The 20,810-nt window shown below is 43.6% G+C and overlaps 5 protein-coding genes across 5 annotated transcripts; all 5 read left to right on the forward strand.

Moving 5' to 3' along the window:
• The first annotated feature begins 24 nt into the window (after positions 1 to 24).
• Positions 25 to 2,168, forward strand: LOC105564447 (cytoplasmic tRNA 2-thiolation protein 2). The gene is made up of 3 exons (XM_012016803.1): positions 25 to 266; positions 702 to 976; positions 1,038 to 2,168. The coding sequence occupies exons 1-3, from the start codon at positions 196 to 198 to the stop codon at positions 2,042 to 2,044; spliced, it is 1,353 nt and encodes a 450-aa protein (XP_011872193.1). The 5' UTR covers positions 25 to 195; the 3' UTR covers positions 2,045 to 2,168.
• A 368-nt stretch (positions 2,169 to 2,536) lies between these two features.
• On the forward strand, positions 2,537 to 4,167 carry LOC105564448. Its single transcript, XM_012016804.1, has 2 exons — positions 2,537 to 2,664; positions 3,381 to 4,167. Exon 2 carries the CDS (start codon positions 3,390 to 3,392, stop codon positions 3,717 to 3,719), a length of 330 nt encoding a protein of 109 aa, XP_011872194.1. The 5' UTR covers positions 2,537 to 2,664; positions 3,381 to 3,389; the 3' UTR covers positions 3,720 to 4,167.
• A 781-nt stretch (positions 4,168 to 4,948) lies between these two features.
• LOC105564449 (ATP synthase subunit gamma, mitochondrial) lies at positions 4,949 to 7,701 on the forward strand. The gene is made up of 3 exons (XM_012016805.1): positions 4,949 to 5,079; positions 6,179 to 6,728; positions 7,085 to 7,701. The coding sequence occupies exons 2-3, from the start codon at positions 6,199 to 6,201 to the stop codon at positions 7,449 to 7,451; spliced, it is 897 nt and encodes a 298-aa protein (XP_011872195.1). The 5' UTR covers positions 4,949 to 5,079; positions 6,179 to 6,198; the 3' UTR covers positions 7,452 to 7,701.
• A 1,692-nt stretch (positions 7,702 to 9,393) lies between these two features.
• LOC105564457 (eukaryotic translation initiation factor 2 subunit 3) lies at positions 9,394 to 20,125 on the forward strand. Its single transcript, XM_012016828.1, has 9 exons — positions 9,394 to 9,678; positions 11,308 to 11,371; positions 11,474 to 11,584; positions 18,152 to 18,385; positions 18,479 to 18,637; positions 18,726 to 18,955; positions 19,029 to 19,173; positions 19,301 to 19,470; positions 19,778 to 20,125. The coding sequence occupies exons 1-9, from the start codon at positions 9,607 to 9,609 to the stop codon at positions 20,012 to 20,014; spliced, it is 1,422 nt and encodes a 473-aa protein (XP_011872218.1). The 5' UTR covers positions 9,394 to 9,606; the 3' UTR covers positions 20,015 to 20,125.
• On the forward strand, positions 11,593 to 15,391 carry LOC105564456 (histone-lysine N-methyltransferase SUV39H2). Its single transcript, XM_012016827.1, has one exon. It carries the CDS (start codon positions 12,613 to 12,615, stop codon positions 14,554 to 14,556), a length of 1,944 nt encoding a protein of 647 aa, XP_011872217.1. The 5' UTR covers positions 11,593 to 12,612; the 3' UTR covers positions 14,557 to 15,391.
• Positions 20,126 to 20,810: the final 685 nt, after the last annotated feature.

Raw genomic sequence — 20,810 nt, forward strand, 5'->3', positions numbered from 1 at the left:
AAACGACGCGAGCCACGTGATCGCGTGCACGCTGCGTCCTAACCTAAAATCAGCTGTGCGCACGGATGCCTTTACACTTGTACAGAATCCGGAGAGGCTTGGCCTGTGATAAATTATTGTAAATTTTCGTAAACGTCTGATTGCAGGGTGAAATTACAAATTGTACCGTTTGTCCGACAAGTCGCGAAAGAGGAGATGTGTTCGATCAACGACTGCAGATTTGAACACGACGATGAAAGTACTAAAGGCAAAACGAGAGATCTATCGTGAGTTACATTAAATAAATAAGAAAAGGGGATACATAACAAAATTAGTATATCCTTCTTTTCTATTTACATTATTTACATTACTGTAAATTTATATTATACTAGATGAAAGTCCCCGATTATGAGACAGGTTTCTAATATGAGATAGCAGGTTTTCAACATCAAAATTCAATAACCGATCTCTTCGCGCAACTGTTACACCATCTAATGCATTTTTTATTAAATACATCTTATTCCAAGAGCAATAAATTCATGGTGAGACCAACAGATGATGTAGAAACCCTGTTATCTCTTATTAGGAGTCAATCTCATAATAGGGGACTTTCCTCTACATTTGAACTATGCTAAATATATTATACTGTGAAATTTATGTTGTATTGTTATAGAAGGATGTACTGAGATGTGCAGTATGTCAATGATTTTTTGTTTTAACAGAGATACAACGCTATGCAGAAAGTGCAGGTGCGAGAGCGTGGACGTTTTATTAGCCGGCCAGAGCGGTTACTGTAACGCCTGTTTCCTGACTGCTACGAGCCACAAGTTCAGAGCGGCGCTCGGTAAATCCAAGATCATTCGCCGCGGCGACGCGATACTGGTCGACCACTCGGGGGAATTGAATTCCACCGTGCTCTTACACCTCATTAAAGCAGGCTTGAGTGAATCCACTCACAAGAAAATCATCTTCAAGACAGTGGTCTTGTATATAGACGGTAAATCGACGATCTTTTCATCGCACAGAATTTTGAGACTGAAATTTTAACGTTCGAACAGACAACGTGGCGAGAACGAGCGAGGAAAGGGACGCGCTGCGACGCAGGATCGCCGAGGAAACGAGGGCCTCCGGATTCGACGGTTACGCCGTGTCATTGAGTCAAGTTTTAAACGCGGAGGATGCACTGGACGTAAAACCGATGGGCGAGGAGATGAGCCATGAAAGGGACGATCAGCTGCGTGCGATGTTGGCCGGTTTATCGGACGACACCGCGAGGACGGATCTTATCGGTCAGCTGCGTCGAAGGCTGCTCCTGTCGGCGGCTCGCAGACTCGATTGCGGCAAGATATTCGTGGCCGATTCCGCCGTGGACATCGCCGCGAAGGCGCTCGGGGACGTGTGCCTGGGACGAGGCGCGCAACTCTCCGCGCTCGCCGGCTTCTGCGACGCGCGGTGCACCGACGTCCTGATACTCAAGCCGATGAGGGACTTCACGCAGCAGGAATTGGCGCACTATTCGAGATACCACGGGATAAGCTGCGTCAAGCCGGCGGAGCTCGGCGCGCCGGCGGCTTGCATCCAGGCGTTGGCGCGCGGTTTCACGACGCAGCTGGAGTCTCAGTTCTCCGGCACGGTGTCCACCGTGTTCCGCACGGCCGACAAAGTGAGCCCGAGGGGCGACGCGCAGCGGGGCGTAGAGGACAATTGCGCGCTTTGCGACGCGAGCTTGGACTCCGGGACTTCTGCCGACGAGGTGACCGCCACGCGGGCGCTCGAGGTTTCCAAACGGGTGTCTTCCAGATGCGTCGCCGCGAGTTCTCCTGGAAACGAGGAAGCGAGCGGAGACTCCAATTGCCTCGTTCCAGGCACGGCGTGTAGCTGTAAGAACGACGTGAGGGGACAAGTGGCCGCGGAGGACGTTTGGAGATGTCTCTGTTACAGCTGCAGACGGATATTTCCGAGCACGGAGATTTTATGCGACCTGCCGGCGCCGTTACTGTCCGCCATCCGGCAAAGAATAGCTTTGAAGAGTATGAAAGAGAGAATCAGTGACTTTTTACTTTAATTAGGAGCTCTAAGATTTTGCGGACGAGAACGTTTGTACATTGACACGGTGGAAATGTACATATTACGAGACTTTTTATTTAAATACAGTAACACGTTATTTATACGCATTATTTTTCCCGAGACAAAGAATCACTTTATATTCTCCCTCGAAACTAGGACTGGTGATTTCCTTCGAAGGTTTCAGCATTCGAACTTTCGAAGCTACGAAGATTTCGAAAGTTCGAAGTCAACTTCGAAGTTATCAAAAGTAACAGCCCTACTCGAAACTTTCAAGTCTTTAAATAGTTTAAATTAATTTCTCTTGTGAACGACGCAGTATTTATCATTTCTATTCATTCGTTACGTTAATTGTTTCACCGTTCATTCTAATTAGTCAAATTGTCAGTCGTTTACAGTAAGTCAAAATCGCAAATAATTCGAAGAAATGAAAGCAGCCTTGGATAACCGATGGCAATTTTGATTTTCCCGCTGCCGCAAGAACAACCTAACCTAACCTAACCTGACCTTCCTTGACGATTACGTAAAACAGCTGTAGAAAGGCTACTTCGAGTTGAGATTCTTCCGAGTGATCGAGGGCGTAAATAATAATTACAAAACTCGGGGCATTGTTTATCACCGGTACGTAAAACCGTGGAGTCGCTCTCGTTCTTACGCGACGAGGAATAAAATTATTGCGCGTACGTGTGTAGGTTATGCCTTCTCGTGCGACGATCTAATATTTTTTTCCGGTCGAATCCGTATTTTTGTGAACAAATTGCGAGTGAGTTTTGCTATGAATATCTGTCACCGGGATTTCCTTTATATTGTTACAAACGCCGTCAGAAATCGCGGTTGTATATTTAGATATCGATCAAACTCCAATTAACCCGGGCCTGGTTTCACCAAACGTCGCTTAACTTCAAGCTTAATTTTATTCGTTCGTTGTCTCCTTCCACCTGTTACGTTGGAAAGAGACAAACGCGAATTAAACAAAGATTGAAGTTAAGCGACGTTTGGTGAAACCGAGCCTTAACGCAACGACTAGCCGAGCTGTCAAATTTTATTATTTATCGCGCGAAAAGGAAGACTGGAATGAGAACGAGGAATTACATAAATCTTTTTTCTGCCATAGGCAGTTCTGCCAGTTAAATTGATCGGAGTTTGATAGAAATCACTTTTGGAATCTGGAGCGAAGGGGCGTGTCGAATCGTTGCTTTTGTATTGCGGAGATGTGTCTGTCGACAATTTTAAAGAACGGCCCGTCCGCAGCGGGAACCGCGTTGCGTGAAATATCAATACGTTGTTGATTATTAAATTAACATTAATTAAACATTGAGTTACGCCGCGATTTTCAGGTGCCCGTCATGCTAGAGCACGATAACATCGGTTACATGAAATGGGGGTCGCCCATGTTCAAGGGGCCCTTCACGGACCTCTTCCTCAACGTGCGCACTTTGCAATTCCACAAGGAATGCGCCCAATACGAACTGCAGTACGTCGACTGCATGGAGGCGTACGGCTATCACAGGGGCAAGGAGAAGTGCAGGCTGATACTCGAGGACATGTACGAATGCGTGTTTAAGGTCAAGAGGATGCGGCGCGTCATGATGATGGCGAAGGAGCGACATCGCCAGTTCAACAATGGCGAGAGGACGAACGAGTTCGAGGAGACACCGCCGCTCGACCTTTATTAAATCGCGCGCGCCTCTTCTCGCCGGGAGGATGCTATAGTTTTACGTTGTGCGTAAAATGTATCGGACTGAAAGGTTTAACGGAAGCGTGTTGCCCATAGAAAACCCGTCGCATCAGCTCGTTACTTGGACAGTCCTGTCTTTCTTTTCCTGCCAATGTTTCTCGAGGAGAAGTACATTCAAGAGTCGCAACCTTTCTCCGAATATTTTCGCTATCTTAAGATATTCGATATCCAAAGTAAGCTTGTCAATCCGCGTAGAACTGTGGCAAGGACGTAGCTCAGAGTATCCGCTGGATATTCAATTTGTAAAGATATTGTTACAATGTGTATTCTGGTGAAAATACAGCGAAATTTTGCGGGAATGTATTTGAAAATCTCTGTCAATTGACCTAGATTCGTCAATATTATGAAACAAATTTAATAAAGATATATTTCAGCAACTTCTCACTTAAAAGGTAACAGTTTTTAGTTAAATTCGGTCGATCTCGTATCTAATATTTCATTATTCTTTTTGACAATACCAGTTTATATTTATTGCTTTTATATTATACATATGTATGTATTTCGTATAATATAAATCTCATTAAGAAAATGGGATACGATTTATTTGAGTCATTGAATAACTCGTTTCATTTTTCACTAATTTAACACTTCCGGCAAAATATTTCCAGAATAGACATTAATCTCACACGTTGGTCTTATTCGATCATTTTATACATCTAATTCCTATTAAAAAATTCTTGTATTCTTTTCTCGTGTAGACTAATGTAAATTTTATAAATTAGATGTTAGAGTGCACGACATGCACCAAGTAGAAATTTTATCGGCAGAGTCAGATAATGCGCGACGAAATAGTTCCAAAAGTAGAAACGGGCGTAAGAGCGCGCGAAACGGTATCAAGTAAAACGCCGGCGTGGCCGCTCTCGCTCTCGGGGTTTCTCTCTGGTATAACCATGGACCTAAGAATCTCTGGACCGAGCACGAAGTGGGAGAACGGGCAAGGGGGCTGGCAAATTTGCGGTAAGGGGGGGGCGAGAGTGCTCTCCTTTTCTGTCCTCTTGGTATCTCATGGTATCTCTTTCTACAAGAGGTCACTGTGACCTCTTGTAGAAAGAGAGGTCCAAGAGGACAGAAAAGGAGAGCACTCTCGCCCCCCTTACCGCAAATTTGCCAGCCCCCTCGCCGTATGCTCGGTCCAGAGATTCTTAGGTCCATGGGTATAACCATTGAGAATCCGCCTTGCGGTCGCTCTTACGTATGCGCGGTGTTCCTTCGTGGCCACCGTCCGTGTGCGGGAACCGCTCAGGCTGATTAGGCGGACGGTTCTCGGTGATCTGTGGGCTTTATTTTCGGAGTTGGCGGTGAGTCGAGTCCACTGCGTCGTCCCCGAGCGACGCATATCCTGCCTCTGCGTGCCTCATTCGACTCGATTCTCTGCGCCGAGCTGGGCATTCGGCCGCGCTCGCGTTCGCCAGTTCTCACCCGCGATTATGTAAACGGAGCGATATTGTGCCGAGACTGTTGGAGCTCACTGACCCTCTGGGCTTGACGCCTCGATTCCACGCTCGGACTCGATTCCGCGGCGCGCGTCTTGCGATCCGTCTCGTCGGCGAGGGAGTGTTTGTCTGGTGGAGATTTCTGACACGAGCTGTCAGACGTGCAGAATGCCAGAAATCCACCCCCGCGGGCCTCACATTGTTGCATTTGTCACTGTCGTCGGAAATGTAGCTCGTATTGACTACTGCCAGTAGTACTTTTTATGAAATGCCTCTGCTATTTGTAGTTTCTGTCATACACTTTGTGTTCCGATACCCGTGGTCCTAGCTGCATTCATGATTCGTTGCATCACGCGTTTCGATTATCCACGAACGATACCAGGAGCGACGAGCAATGGCAATTTTTGCCATAAAATTATTCACAAGGGAACGTTGGGTGGAAAGTATCAGAATATTTTCTTTCTACAGAGAGTCTGTTCTTTCTGGCTGGGGGTTGACTGCGTATCTTGCGTCTTACTTTCTAAGGCCCGGCTTCATCAATCGTAGCTTTAATCTTATTGTTAGTTTAATTTGCGTTTGTCTCTTTTTAAGGTAACAGTTGGAAAGAGACCAAGAGCGAATTAAGCTAAGCTTAAAGTTAAGCGACGTTGGTGAAACCAGGTTTAAGGAGAAGAAAAAGAGACGAGGCCTTTCGCTTTTAGCATTTTCACTGTATTGTAAGACAACACAATTGACCCTCTGAACTGGCAACACTTCCAACGTGGAGGGAAAAAGATAAACTCAGTTCAGAATCTGTATCTGTTTCTCTCCACATTCGGAGGAGCATGACGAAGCCTGAACTAGCGCAGCCAGTTGAGCTAGAAAGGGCAGACCTAGAATAAACTTTCGCCAAGAGACTCGCGATAACTCATTTATGCGAGCGCGATTGAAGTAGCGTTGGTTTATCGAGGGTTTAACCCCGCAGGAATTCGGCAGCCGACGACGATGCTCAGCAACCGCGTGTCGACGATCCTGCGGCTGGCCGCGCAGGAGCCGCAATGGCAGCAGCAGCGAGGGATGGCCACCCTCAAGGCGATCTCCATGCGTTTGAAGTCCGTCAAGAACATCCAGAAGATCACGCAGTCCATGAAGATGGTGTCGGCGGCCAAGTACAACCGAGCGGAGCGCGACCTGAAGCAGGCCCGTCCCCTCGGCGTCGGCACCAAGGTGTTCTACGAGCAGGCCGAGATCGAGGCGCCGCCGGAGGAGCCGAAGAAGCTCGTCATCGCCGTGACGAGCGATCGCGGCCTCTGCGGCGCCGTGCACACCGGCGTGTCCCGCAACATTCGCGACCGGCTGTTGGCCGACGCCAAGGAGCGCGAGAACACCAAGATCGTATGCATCGGCGAGAAGTCCCGGACGATCCTCCAGCGGCTGTTCGCGAACAACATACTCTTCGTCGCATCCGAGGTCGGCCGTAAACCGCCGACGTTCAACGACGCGGCTAAAGTAGCTATACAGATAATGAACAGTGGGTACGTGAGCCAAACGTATAAGTCCAACAACTAGATAGGACAGTTTCACAATTAACTTGGCGGTATCAGTTGACAAGAGCGTCCTCGGGATTTTCTTTTTCCAGAGGAGAGACGTGACTCTGCAATGTAGCATCTCTTCTCTTTATCAAAGGAGGAGTAAATGTTTAATTTTTCGCTGATTTTCCAGAGGAGAGGCAAATTTCGTTCTTGCCTGTTGGACGCCTCTGTTAGCTGAGATTCGCTAGAAATTTTTCCAAGTTTCTGTTAACTATATTAAATCTCTTGGACGGACGAGTTGTATAATATATTCTTTTTAAAGATGCGGCGCGATGTAAATAACGGCTGTTCTCTTGCAGTTATTCCTTCGGCTCCGGACGCATAGTGTACAACAGGTTCAAGTCTGTGGTGTCGTATGCGGTTGACGATATGCCGTTGTTCGATAAGAACGCGGTGGTCACCGCGCCGAAGCTGTCGGTGTACGACTCGCTCGACGACGAGGTAATACAGAGCTACCTCGAGTTCTCGCTCGCCTCGCTCTTGTTTTATTCGATGAAGGAAGGCGCCTGCAGCGAGCAGTCCAGCCGTATGACGGCCATGGACAACGCCAGCAAGAACGCTGGAGAGATGATCGACAAACTCACCCTCACATTCAACCGCACTCGGCAGGCTGTGATTACCAGGGAACTGATCGAGATTATCTCCGGTGCCGCCGCTTTGGCTTAAGAATTTTCCCGCGGTGGGAAAGCTTAGTTTATCAATGTATAGTGCCGGCAAATAGAAAGAGAATATGTTGCTGGGAAAGGAAGAGGAACGGGGAGACGCGCCTGTTATGCTGCCGAAAGATCAAGTTTCCCCCATTGACTTGGACAATGTTCGATTAACCGTGGAGTTGTATGGTAAACATCAAGAATATTACGAGTCTATCTGATATTTATATGTCCAAGTTGTTTAATAAATCAGCTCAATTACAAAATCACGTGTTTTAGTAGTTGTGAGATTGATAAAAATGACGTGTAAACTATTATTTTGATTTTGATAATGAGCTTCGGTTATTGTAAACCAATCTCCAGTAAGCTCTTGTCAAATTTTACCCCAGTTTAATTTTAATCTTGGTTTAATTTATCTTTTCTTTTAGTTCGTAGACTAGAAGATGGAAAAAATAAGTTGAACTGAGAATCGAAGTTAATCTGCATTGGTAAAAAATAGACATTTTTGTCCAGTTCTGTCGATGAATTGAAATTTTACTTTTTCAACGTTTTATCTTCTAATTCTAGAAATTGGCCATGAATTCGGGATATGAACCGAGCGCCATTGGTCAAACATTACCGAGCGTAACCGAACTAGACCGAAGTTCAAAGAGTTCCCCCTTCCCGCGTATTTGTCTCCTTCCTTCGTGCAGATAATTTATGTTAATGTAATTGTGAAATTTACAGCGCAACCCTGAAAAATAGACGTAGCATAAACCCGCACAACGTAGAAACTTTATCGGCAGAGTCAGAAAATGCGTAAGGAAATAGTTCAAAAAGTAATAATGGGCGTAAGAGCGCGTAAAAGTCTCTTGAAACGATATCAAGTAAAACGCCAGCGTGGCCGCTCTCAGGTTTCTCTCTGCTTTAATGCCCGTTTCTACCAATGCAGATTAACTTTAATCTCAGCTTAAATTACTTCTTGTCCTTTTCCAATTCATAAAACTAGAGAAAGATACAAAGCAAGTTGAACCGAGATTAAAGTTAAACTGAGTTGGTAGAAACGGGTATAACTACATTAATTTAAGCTCGGTTTAAATATTCTGATGTCAGCTGCTTTGCACCTGTTGTAAAATTCGTGAATCTGATTGGCGTATGCTCGTGGACTCGACCAAGATTAAGGGCGACGTTCCATGAAGTGGAACACGCGGAAGCGGAATCAGCGGATCGCCAATCACAAGATCGTTCTGATAGAGCCCTTTAAAAAATTCCGTCGAAACGGTTTTGTGATTGCCGATCCGCCGATTTCGCACCGTGAAATGGCGGGTCCGAGTTCTAGTTTCGAGAAATGTATAGCCAATCAACTTGCAGCTATTTCATAAAAGCTGCAAGCTGACTGGCTACACGTACATTTCTCGGAGCTAGAACTCGGACCAAGTTCTAGCATCGTGGACACAGGCCTTAAGAGTGTACTGAGCATTTTTAACAAGTGATATAATAGCTGCTTTCCTTTTACACTCAAGTGATACTGAGTCACTCAGTTATGTGAGTTATGACGTCATTAATGTGAGTCTATTAAACTCGCTAAAGCACACGGTCTTGATCGTGCGCAAAAACTCAGTTAAATCTGGTTGAATCTCACTTCTCAAGAATCAAAAGGAACATGCATTCAACTGAGTTATGACGTCACAAGTGAGATTTATCTGAGTTTTCATGTAAAAGGAAAGCAACTATTATTCCAATATCCCAGGTAGCTAGCTGATGTAACCTGCCGTCATTCTGACGTCAAATTTTACTCGAGAGATAGGTCGGAGCCAATCGGAGACGCTGGAAAAGGTTTACGAAATGGCCAGGTAAGCTTTTCCTCGGAAAAGATTCTAGAACGTACCCCAGGTTCAACAATCTTTTCCACTAATGAGGGATTCTGCTCTATCAGTAATCCCGGCGCGATTGGTCGGTTCGCCGTAAACGCACCACGGCGCCCTCTGCGAACGACGGTTGACTACACACGAGGGTCCGCGCTATTCCAACATTTCCAATAGTTCCAACGTACCACAGCGGCCAGGCAGATTTCTACGATACGGAAGGAGGTCCAGGGCAGCCCAGAGGTACCCGGGGGAAGGAAACGATTCTGCTAGTCCCCGGAGAGGCGCGTCCCTGAAGGCAGATTGTTAGCGGTTAACTCACGCAACATGGGCGGCGAGGAAGGACTGGGTGTTACCACCGGCCAGCCGAATCTCTACAAACAGGACCTGAAGAAGCTCGTAAGTTGCGGGCGGTGGCCCTCGCGCGATCGCCTTCGCGCCATTCGCCCGACACGTTCGTCATCGTCCGCCGCGACTTAACCTCCAGCTCGGCATGGCGACGGCCTCGCGCACGAGACCGTCCACGTTTGCAGCCGACCCGCGTGCGATCGGTTTCGCCCGTTGCTGGCGAAGGAGGGAGAGGAAAGGGCTCGAGGTAACTCCCTCGTCGTCGAGTCGCTTGCGCGCGAGGGAACCTCTCGAGACGCGGTATAAGGGAAAATCAGCTCCCTCGCGGTTTATTCAAAAGGACGCCGTTCCCGGCCGGGCTGCGCCTTGGGCCAGCCTAATGTTAACGCGTTTCAAGTAACGATTGTGAATTTTCTGCACCCTCCCCCCCCTCCTCCCTTGAAACGCGACTTTTCGATGTAAATCGATTCCTCTTTGAAGTCACCTTTCTTCCCCACTGCTCGCGGAGGATGGTGCTGTTGATTCGAGAAACGACAGCCGACGCCGCGCGACATTGACATATGTTGACTGTGTAATTTCTCTTCCAGTCGGGCGGATTGTCGATTACGATTTCAGGGAGTAAATCGAGCTGGAGGAGACAGCGGGAAGTTATTGGATGTCAATTAAACCGTGGTGCGCTGTAAAGCGGATAAATTGCCAGCGTGTGGTCTTCCGAGTGCACAGGAAAATGCCTGCGGCTTGTCAATTATCGATTGCCTCGCGACGATAGCTTTATTTGTTGCGCGCACAGCGGTCTTGGTTGTTACTTAGTCTGCTTCCTGTTTCTCAGCCTGTTTCAGGTTCAGCGAAGATTTGGCGAAAGCTTTGCGGATAAAATTAATAAAATGTCCCGCGCGGCTCGTGTAGAGTATCATTCTATGTTTTTGTAATGAGAAATTGATTATATTTACATGTCATTTTTAATCAAGCTGGCCAATCATTCCGTTTTTTCAAGAAAGTTGTGATCGAGTAGTTTTAGGCCCAGTTTCAGCAACGTTACTTAACTTTGAGCTTAGCTTAATTTGTTCTTTGTCTCTTTCCAACTGTTGCTTTAGAAGGAGACAAACGTGAATTAAACTAAGATTAAATTTAGGCGATGTTTGGTGAAACCGAGCGTTACAACTACTAGTGTTGTTAAGCTCGATTGAGGCCTGGTTTCACTCACGTCGCAACTTTGATCTTCGTTTAATTCATTGTTTGTCTCTTTCCAAGGGAACAGCTGAAAAGAGACCAAGGATGGATTAAGCTAGCCTTAAGGCCCGAGTGTTGTTGATTGATTTTCTCTACGAGCCCACATGTGGCAGTTACAAAGTCATCATTCCACTATTTGTTAGCTTCGTTAACTTCAGACCGCAGAACATTGGTTGCGTTCGGCAGAAAAAGCTGCTTTGCAACTGTTGTATGAATCTTGAATCTGATCGGCGTGTACTCTTAGTTATGCCAGAATCCAAGAGAATACTCCAATGGAATTTGCAAACTTTACAACTGTTGTAAAGCAGCTGTTTCTGCTGAACGCAGTCGTCGGGTCCACGTGTCTCTAGATTAGAAAGCAGGAAAAGTTGTCGCCGTTTCGAAATTGATTCGATCAATCCTAAAATTATCACGTTGTAAGACACTCACGTTCTCTTTCATTTTGTACAGGTCATTGATAAATTAACTGCGTTGTCGCCCGAAGTCATCAGCAGACAAGCCACGATCAATATTGGTAAGTGCCGCAGGGTTCTTTCAAGTATTCTGGAGTTAAATGCGTGGCGCCATCCCGACGCATGCATTATAACATGTAAATAAACGTGCAACTTCATTACAGGCACTATTGGGCATGTGGCGCACGGAAAGTCGACGATCGTGAAAGCTATTTCGGGGGTGCAGACTGTTCGGTTTAAGAATGAACTGGAGAGAAATATCACCATTAAACTCGGTGAGCACATTTGAATACATTAACTCATTCTGCCTGCGTACTCATTTAATTTTGGAGAAGGTGAATCTTGCACAAATATACCCCCGTGGAATAACGTCTCTGCAAAGAAACGTGGTTTTTTTTAAATTAATTTTTTGCAAACTCGACAGATCCTTTAAATATTACCTTCTGCTGAAGGTAATATTTCTTAGCGCTGTAACAACACGTGGTAAAGAGTAATCCGTGCATTTGTTATTTTTAAAGTGACAGTGATGGAATATCACTTTAAAGATAACGAGTGAGGATAATTGTTTAAATTTTTGTAAGATTTGACCTGAATCGCGACTAAAGACTCTTTTGATACGTGAATTTTTATGTGAAAAAGTTTAAGTAACAGGTAAGTATGATTCTTATATTGCAAGTTAAAAGTTAATTAGGTTGTTACGACTCGGTCTACTTTTGTTCACGCACAAATGTCTTCGGCGTTTGGTACTGGTGGCGAGAAACGATAATGAGAGATTATATTAACCAAACAAATTATGTATACTTTAAGTCGTTATAATTATCGCTTGGAATCTGTAATAAAATATCTGGTGGAGGGGAGGGAAAGGTCTATAGGGATGTCTCGCGTGATACTCATGTCACGAGAGCCAGCACTTAATATCTGTTATCAAAGTACAAACCGAAACGTTTATATTGTACACTCCTTAAACTACGTAAAAATGCACCAAAAAAGTCTCTTGACGCTCTTTCAACTCGCGAAGCTGCGAGTAGAATAAAAAGTCTAATATCTCTTAAGATGTTAGAATTACATACAGCTCGATCGTAGCATGAACAAAGCTTCCCGGTGCTGTTCATTGTTATCACTCGTCCGGCAAGTCGAGATAATGGGCGAGCGGACGAATGTTGAGAAGGAATACTGAGAAAACGCAAAGAAAAATGCAAAACGTAAACAAACGATGGAGAAGTGTGCGGAAAGGGGAGAGTGATCGTTCAAATTAGAAGCGAATTGAAAAGAGAAAAATGGCACGGGAAATGATGCTGTTTAAATGTTTGGCATTGCAGACGCGGCGGCTTGCGGTAGCAGCGGTGAATCGGCAGATAAACCTGGCAGCGTTGCAAGCAAAACGCCAGCCGTTAGGCAAAAACGACACCTCTCCCCTGGAAGCACTGACGCACCGTCGTGCGCAAAGATGCCCAGAAACCTCGACAGAGAGGGCCGCAAGAATATACCTCACCGATTGGACGGCAGACACACACTCCGCTCCTCCTCTTCCTCCTCGTCATTGGCGTCGTCGTCGTTGTCGTCGTTGGCGTCGTCATCATCGTCATCATCATCATCGTCATCAATTTTTACATCACCGTCGTCATTGTCATTGTTCTCATCAAAGCGTTTGCGACCGCAGCCAATATTAATTACGCAGCAGGTGCTCAAAGTATTCGAGAGCAGCTCCCGCACGCTTCGCAGCAGAAGTACGGGTGCGAGGTATCCAGGTAGCGACGGCCGGCAATCCGACTATGAGGAATCGTCGTCCGATGGCATGCTGTCCGCGCGAGGGGATGCTATGAATCCACGCCTTGATTGTGAACTCAAGGAGGTGCGGGTGATGCTGTACGATATCATGCGCAACGATAAGTATCGCAAATTAACTGCAGCGGTGCCCGACAAACCCTCTCCCGTGTCAAGCAAGAACATTAAGCTCTGGGAAGTGGAGAGGATCCTGCAGAAGCGTGAACAGAAGAGACAGCCGTTCTATCTAGTCAAATGGAAGGGTTGGGGCGTTGAGTACAACACGTGGGAACCGTTGCAGAACCTCATTAATTGCAGGGATCTACTGTGCGAGTTCGACAACGAGCAGCAGGAGTTGATCGATCGATTCAAGGAGACGACGAACTATTATCCGGACTCGTGCGACGTCGCGATCTTTCTGGCGCGTAACAAGAAGATGTCGATCGTTGATGCCACATCAGCCGCCACCGCCGCCGTTGCCGAGGGCGGCGTGTACGCCGAGATACGACGTTTTCTCAAGTCGCGCAGCGCCAAGCTGGAGACGAAGATCAAGCGGCAGATACTGCGCATGCTGCTGATCGAGCTGCGGCGCGACCAGCTCGAGTCGCTGCAGGATTGGGAAAACGAGATGAACAGTATTACGAAGGGCAAGCCGACGATCCTGGTGGAGAACCTGGTAGACTTGGAGAGCGCGCCGCAAGACTTCTTCTACATCGACAGCTACTTGCCGGGCGCGGGCGTCTTAATACCGGACGATCCGCCGATCGGCTGCGAGTGCGATGGCGAGTGCGGGACGGCCGGCAACAAGGTCGGCTGCTGCTTCGCGCAGAACGGCGCCACGTCGTTGGCGTACACGTCGGCGCGCCGGGTACGTGTACCCCTCGGCACGCCCATCTACGAATGCAACAAACGCTGCGCCTGCGACGCGTCGACCTGTCCGAATCGAGTGGTGCAGCTAGGCACCGGCACGCAATTGTGCATCTTCCGCACGGACAACGAACGCGGCTGGGGCGTGCGTACCCGGCGTGCGATCAAGAAAGGCACCTTCGTCATCCAGTACGTGGGCGAGGTGATCAGGAACGAGGAGGCGGAGAAGCGCGGTAGGCAGTACAACTTGACCGGTCGTACGTACCTCTTCGATCTCGACTACAACGAAACCGACGGCCAGTGCCCGTACACCGTAGACGCTGCCATGTACGGGAACGTCTCGCACTTCATTAATCACTCGTGCGACCCGAATCTCGCCGTCTACGCGATCTGGATCAATTGCTTGGACCCAAATCTACCGGGCCTCGCGCTGTTTGCTATCAAAGACATAAAGCAGAACGAAGAGCTCACTTTCGATTACTTATGCCAGACACCGCGCGACAACGCTAAGGGACAACAGCCGCTAGACAACAAGCCGGAGGACAGCAATGCTAGCTCAAAAAACAGGATGCTTTGCAAATGCGGCGCTGCGACGTGTCGGCGATACTTGTTTTAAGGAGCATGTCATACCTTTAGCGAGTGTCAATTGGTGTTGATCTTCACTAACTCACTATCTCTCTCAATCGTCTTATTTTATATATATATATATGTGTGTATATTATGGTCTGAAGAAGAAAAATACATTCAGGATTAGTCATGAGCGAAATAGTAACTCGACCAAGTTATAATTACCCAAAACTTGGTCTGAGGTTATTTTTCTAAATTAAGTTAACTTGACGGTAACTGTCGTATATATTTTCCAAGTTTTAACGTATTATTTATACTTCTTTGAATGCTGAATAATTAATAAGTTAAAATTAATTGACATTATAAAAATGAAGCAGTCTTTCAAACGGCATGTAATAAAAGACAATTTTGAAAACTTACTAACTGAGATAATTACTATTGTATCTTGTCGTGTAACATGCATTATGTTCATAATTCGCAGTTTATGTGAATAATTACAAATGGTTACAAGTTTTGATGCCTGCCAGATAAATAAGACTTTAAAGTACAAACTGCAAATCCTTAAGTTGTAAAGAGAAAAGTTTACTGTCGCGAGTAAATTAGTGGAGAGTCGTGGATGAGCATAGAAAAAAAAAGAAATGATACTATGAGTTTAACTGACAAGTAACACTACCCAAGTGTTACACGCTAATTTTTTTGAAACTTTGCACACTTGTACAACTTCGAAAAATATTTAACACCTATTTTTTTTATTTGTGCTCATAAAGCATTTTAAGGATAGAAACTACCCTCGAAATATTGATCTTTTCAATTCCATGTACAGCAATTCTATTGTATATGCCATGTACGTTATCTCGAACAATTCTTGCACCAGAATACTATCTCTAGTTTTCAGAATCGTTGATTACGAATTTGATGTCAAAATTATATATATATAATAATATATAATAATATAACATTTAATTATATATATATAATTTTGACATCAAATTCGTAATCAACGATTCTGAAAACTCCTAGAGATAGTATTCTGGTGCAAGAATTGTTCGAGATAATGTACATGGCCTATAGAATTGCTGTACATGGAATTGAAAAGGTCAATATTTCGAGGGTAGTTCCTATCCTTAAAATGCTTTATGAGCACAAATAAAAAAATAGGGGGTAAAATATTTTTCGAAGTTATACAAGTGTGCAAAGTTTCAAAAAAATTGGAGTATAACACTTGGATAGTATTACTTGTGAGACATGGGCGAGACTGCACATTGATTATGTGAATATTGCCATTGAATAATTATTAGTGTTGAGTTTCCTAAATATACTGAATTGTTATGAAAGTGTGTGACAGAGCTGTTTGTTGTATAGTTTTGTTTTAATACATTCTATGCTCATTTTTATACTCGGCTAATTGTATAAAAGTTAAACGTAAATACGAGAGGTGTGAAGTAAAAATTCCCGTTCTTCGATCGCGAGGCAATGTGGAGTAGCATCAGTGGTTTTTATTACATATTGTTAATTGCGTATCGTATATTAATATTAATTTTTCGTATATTGATATACGACATTATATTAATATTAATTATACATACAAGTTCGTATATTAATTTTGTATGTTAATATTATTTTTCTTTTTCATTTCTTAGAGATTATAGGTACATATCCCTTGCGTACGTTTATAATATAATTATTACATTTTGGATACGTCAAGTTTGCAGCGTCTAATGATCGGAGATTTTAGGGACGGTTGAGAATCTCATTTGTTCCGGTTTCTGAATATTAATAATTCACATTTAATTAACTAATGAGAGGCATTTAAGGGAACAAAGTTAAAGAGAGAAAACAAAGACCTTCTCGAAAATTAGAAGACGAAAGACGCTGCGAATGTGACCCTTTCATGTGAGTGTATAAATCATATACATAAGAAACGATACTGCTATAGTGAAAACAAGAAGCGTGCTGAGACATTCTCGGGGTCTTGGTGTTTATCAGCACATGGATCGTAGTATCATTATAATATATATTTATTTTACTTCTACTCACGCACAACCGCAGACATTGAGTGATTTATCCGTGGGTGCAATTCGGACCTATATTCAGAGGATCGGCAGATTCTTGATATTGCATCTCTAGAATGTGTCCGATTTAATATGTAAAGACGTTTTCCAGCAATAGATACGGTTGACACAGTGCAACACACGGTGAAGCGTTTTATCCTTGTTTCCCAAAGTTTACACAAATTAAATGTATCTTCTGCTGGGAAATATCTTAAATTCCACGGTTAACACCGCGGGCGAAGAGAGGTGTTCAATATTTAGTCCAAGAAAAACCTCATGTTCTATATTACTTCTGCATTATATAATTTGTATGGTAATTGATAGTTTCTAGACAATTTTCGTAAGGATTTCTAGAAAATGGCGTCGGGGGTCGACTGTTTATATTCTGAATAATGCAGGCAATTAATTAGATACATATCACGCATGTAAATCTTAATCCGACAAATTTTTCGCAACTAAGAGTTTGATGGCTTTGAAAAATCTGCCAAAGAAGTTTCTAACAACGATTAATACTAGAACTACCAAGGGGATCGAAATTATATTTTTTACAATTATTATTTTCCTAAGTTTCTGTATAGTATTTTATTACATGTGAAGTAATCTTCGGTAGCTTTAGTGTTAAATTTTATCTTTAAAAAAATCAAAGACAAACACTACTCATATATATGCGTTTTTGTAACAATATTGAGTGATTAATGATAATAGATGGTCGTTGTCGCATTGCAGTATTACGTAACTAATAGTAGAATGTTTTACATTATCACCGTATCTTTTGCTATCAGAACGTAAAGGGTCGACGTAATTTGTATATGCATTAGTTGTTAAAAATAAATCATCATTAAATTGTACATCGACTTAGAGCTTCGGGACCGTTTCGGAACATGTACATGTGTCACCCTATCGTCATATTTTCTTTACAGAGGTTCTCAATCGGTAACTATTTTCTTACACGCACGAAACACCGCAAAATTGCATTGATGGTCATTACTTACATTTGTTGATAACCTACGGCAACTGATTATAATTACAAGAGATTAAACAGTTAATTAATAAAGACCAGATTTCTGTAAGTTTCATACACACGTCGTTGTCTTATCGATGGATGATTCTGAAAAATAAAGTCTCGCACGAGGCGCATTACAAACCTTTCTTCTGATATAAAATACAATCTGTTATCGTGGACAAAGTCTCTGACATGTTATACATCGGTTTATTTTTCCATATAAAACGTGGAGGCTATTTCAGTGGCATTTTGATCGTAATATAACGTACATAGCTACTGTTGGCTTAACATTTGTATGATGATGATTCAAGAAAGTCATCTAATGAGTGTAGATGACAAGCGAGAGACGTGGAGAACACTACCTAAAAAATTATATATATATATATTTATACATGTATGCTTTTGGTATTAAATTCTTACGAACTTAATTGAAGAGGAATTTATTTTATAAGTTGACGATATGTAATAATGTTTTATAACGCGCAGTGCATATATAGTTCCTCTTCATGGAAGAAGATCCTCGCAGGCGCAAGAATGTTCTTAGACGATTGTAGGGACGAGTTAGGTCTGAGTGTTCTTCTGTATTTCAGGATACGCAAACGCGAAAATTTACGAGTGTGAAAATCCGAAATGTCCTCGACCTGGACGCTACATATCCGGTGGGTCCAGCAAAGACGATTCTTTTCCCTGCTTGCGTCCGGCTTGCCCAGGAAGATTCCAGTTGATTCGGCATGTCTCCTTCGTCGATTGTCCTGGACACGATATTCTTATGGCGACTATGCTTAACGGAGCAGCTGTTATGGACGCCGCCTTGCTTTTAATCGGTAAATGACATATTCCTTTCGCGCGGAATTTCTTTGCTTCAAGGCGATAATCTATCTTTTTCCAAGGCAATAAACTATTTTACTGAATTGTAGCTGGCAACGAGTCATGCCCGCAGCCTCAAACGTCGGAGCACTTGGCCGCTATTGAAATTATGAAGCTTAAGACCATAGTCATCTTGCAAAATAAGATCGACTTGGTTAAAGAAGCGCAAGCCAAGGAGCAGTATGAGCAGATTTTGAAATTTATTCAAGGTATTGGTTATTCGCCATTATTGCCAATGTAAACTGACGCACGCGCATATATGTTTGCATAATTTTCGTTTGCATAATTTGAAAACAGGGACGGTGGCGGAAGGCGCTCCAATAATTCCGATTTCAGCGCAACTGAAATACAACATTGAAGTACTGTGCGAGTACATTACCAAGAAAATTCCGGTGCCAATAAGAGATTTCAAGGCGGAGCCTCGATTGATCGTTATCCGATCTTTCGATGTGAATAAGCCTGGCTGCGAGGTGGATGATTTGAAGGGCGGCGTCGCTGGCGGTAGCATTCTTCGAGGAGTGCTGAAAGTATGAGTTAGATTAGTCTTAAATTGGACTAATTTCTTCGAAATGTGTACTATAAATACCACTTTTGTCGTAGGTTGGCATGGAGATCGAAGTTCGTCCAGGATTAGTGTCCAAGGATAGCGAGGGCAAGCTGACCTGTCGTCCAATATTCTCGCGTATTGTGTCTCTATTTGCCGAACAGAATGAATTGCAATATGCCGTACCTGGTGGTCTAATTGGTAATTAATTTTCTTCGTGGATATTCCTTATTAATTGCTTTAATGTGAACTGATGTCTAGCAAGTCTTGGGTTTATAATCTTATATTTAATCTAAAATTTTATAATTTTATAATGTATTGCGTGTAGGTGTCGGGACCAAGATCGAGCCTACTCTGTGTCGTGCCGATCGTCTAGTCGGACAAATTCTTGGAAGCGTCGGCGCTTTGCCACAGATATTCATCGAACTGGAAATTTCGTATTATTTATTGAAACGTTTATTAGGCGTAAGAACCGAAGGCGATAAAAAGGGCGCTAGGGTAAGTCCAAATGCAAGATTCTACATAATCTTAAAGATTACTACTGCACTCCATTTACGTGTGTTTCTATAAACTGCACGATTTTAAGACTAATATTGCAAATTGCAAATATTGCAAAAGTCTTGAAGCTGTAGAGAATATTTTATGCAATATTTTGTTCTCTGATATATATTTGTTACGTATATTTTCTTTGATTATGTATAATTCGTAATTAGATGCAGCTTTATTTTTCTTTTCTCTAAAATTATGTTTATTTCATAATTAAAAAGGATTTTAATTATTGCTCGTACATAAATATCTCGATTAGGTACCGAAACTGTCAAGGGGTGAGGTATTGCTAGTAAATATCGGCTCCTTAAGTACCGGTGGCAGAGTGTTGGCTACTCGCGCCGATTTAGCAAAGATCAGCTTGACGAATCCTGTGTGCACGGAGGTCGACGAGAAGATTGCGTTGTCCAGACGAGTGGAGAAGCACTGGCGTCTGATCGGTTGGGGACAGATTTGCGGTGGTCAAACAATAGATCCCATTCTGGATCGGAAATAATAGGGATATTTGGGGCCTAGCTTCCCTCAAAAGCATTATTTCTACGATCCTGTTCACAACGCCGCAGTTGGCCTCGTGTACGAAATATTTGTAATAAAAATTTGAAACTAATCCTGCCAAAACTGTTCTATCCATCTAATGGCACTTCTAGTCCAACGCTAGCCTCCCTCCATGAATAATCGAGCTTTAATATTTCTCAGCTTTTTAAGGGTTTTATAATAATTTTATTTTACGAAAATTAATTATTATCACTACCCAACTTGCAATCTTGAAGTGCAATAAACTTGTGTGCACGTTATTTAGTGTATCAATATGAGGGCTAGGATCGAATGTGGAACCTATCACTGGTTACCTGCGATCACAGGAGCTACGCGTCATCTCGAGTAATAAGTGTTTCATGTAATATTTAAGATTGTAATGCGTTTATCAGACAATCTTTAACTAGAGGTACCAAGTAGATTTCTATCAGAGCCTCCCTTAATTTACAGAAATTACTAATTTAAGATCCATACATATAAGATGAAGAATCGAACTCGAAATGTGTCCATTACAAGTCTTCGTTTCCGCAGAGAGCCCTGTGGTATTCCACGCTAAGATTGCACAATCTTAAATATTACGAAAATTATTAGACAAATATTGCACAAATTTAACGTAGCTTATTTAAAAAGACGAAACTAAATACTGTGTTAGTGTCCTTGGAAGCATAGCGCGATGGCGCAAACAACAGATTTCCATATATTTGATGTCATGTTTATTTTCCATTGCGATCGTGAAACTTGTCGAGGTGATCACAGTC

This window comes from Vollenhovia emeryi, unplaced genomic scaffold, assembly GCF_000949405.1.
Source record: "Vollenhovia emeryi isolate VEMERY1.0 unplaced genomic scaffold, V.emery_V1.0 DF939164.1, whole genome shotgun sequence".
Classification (NCBI taxonomy): Eukaryota; Metazoa; Arthropoda; class Insecta; order Hymenoptera; family Formicidae; genus Vollenhovia; species Vollenhovia emeryi.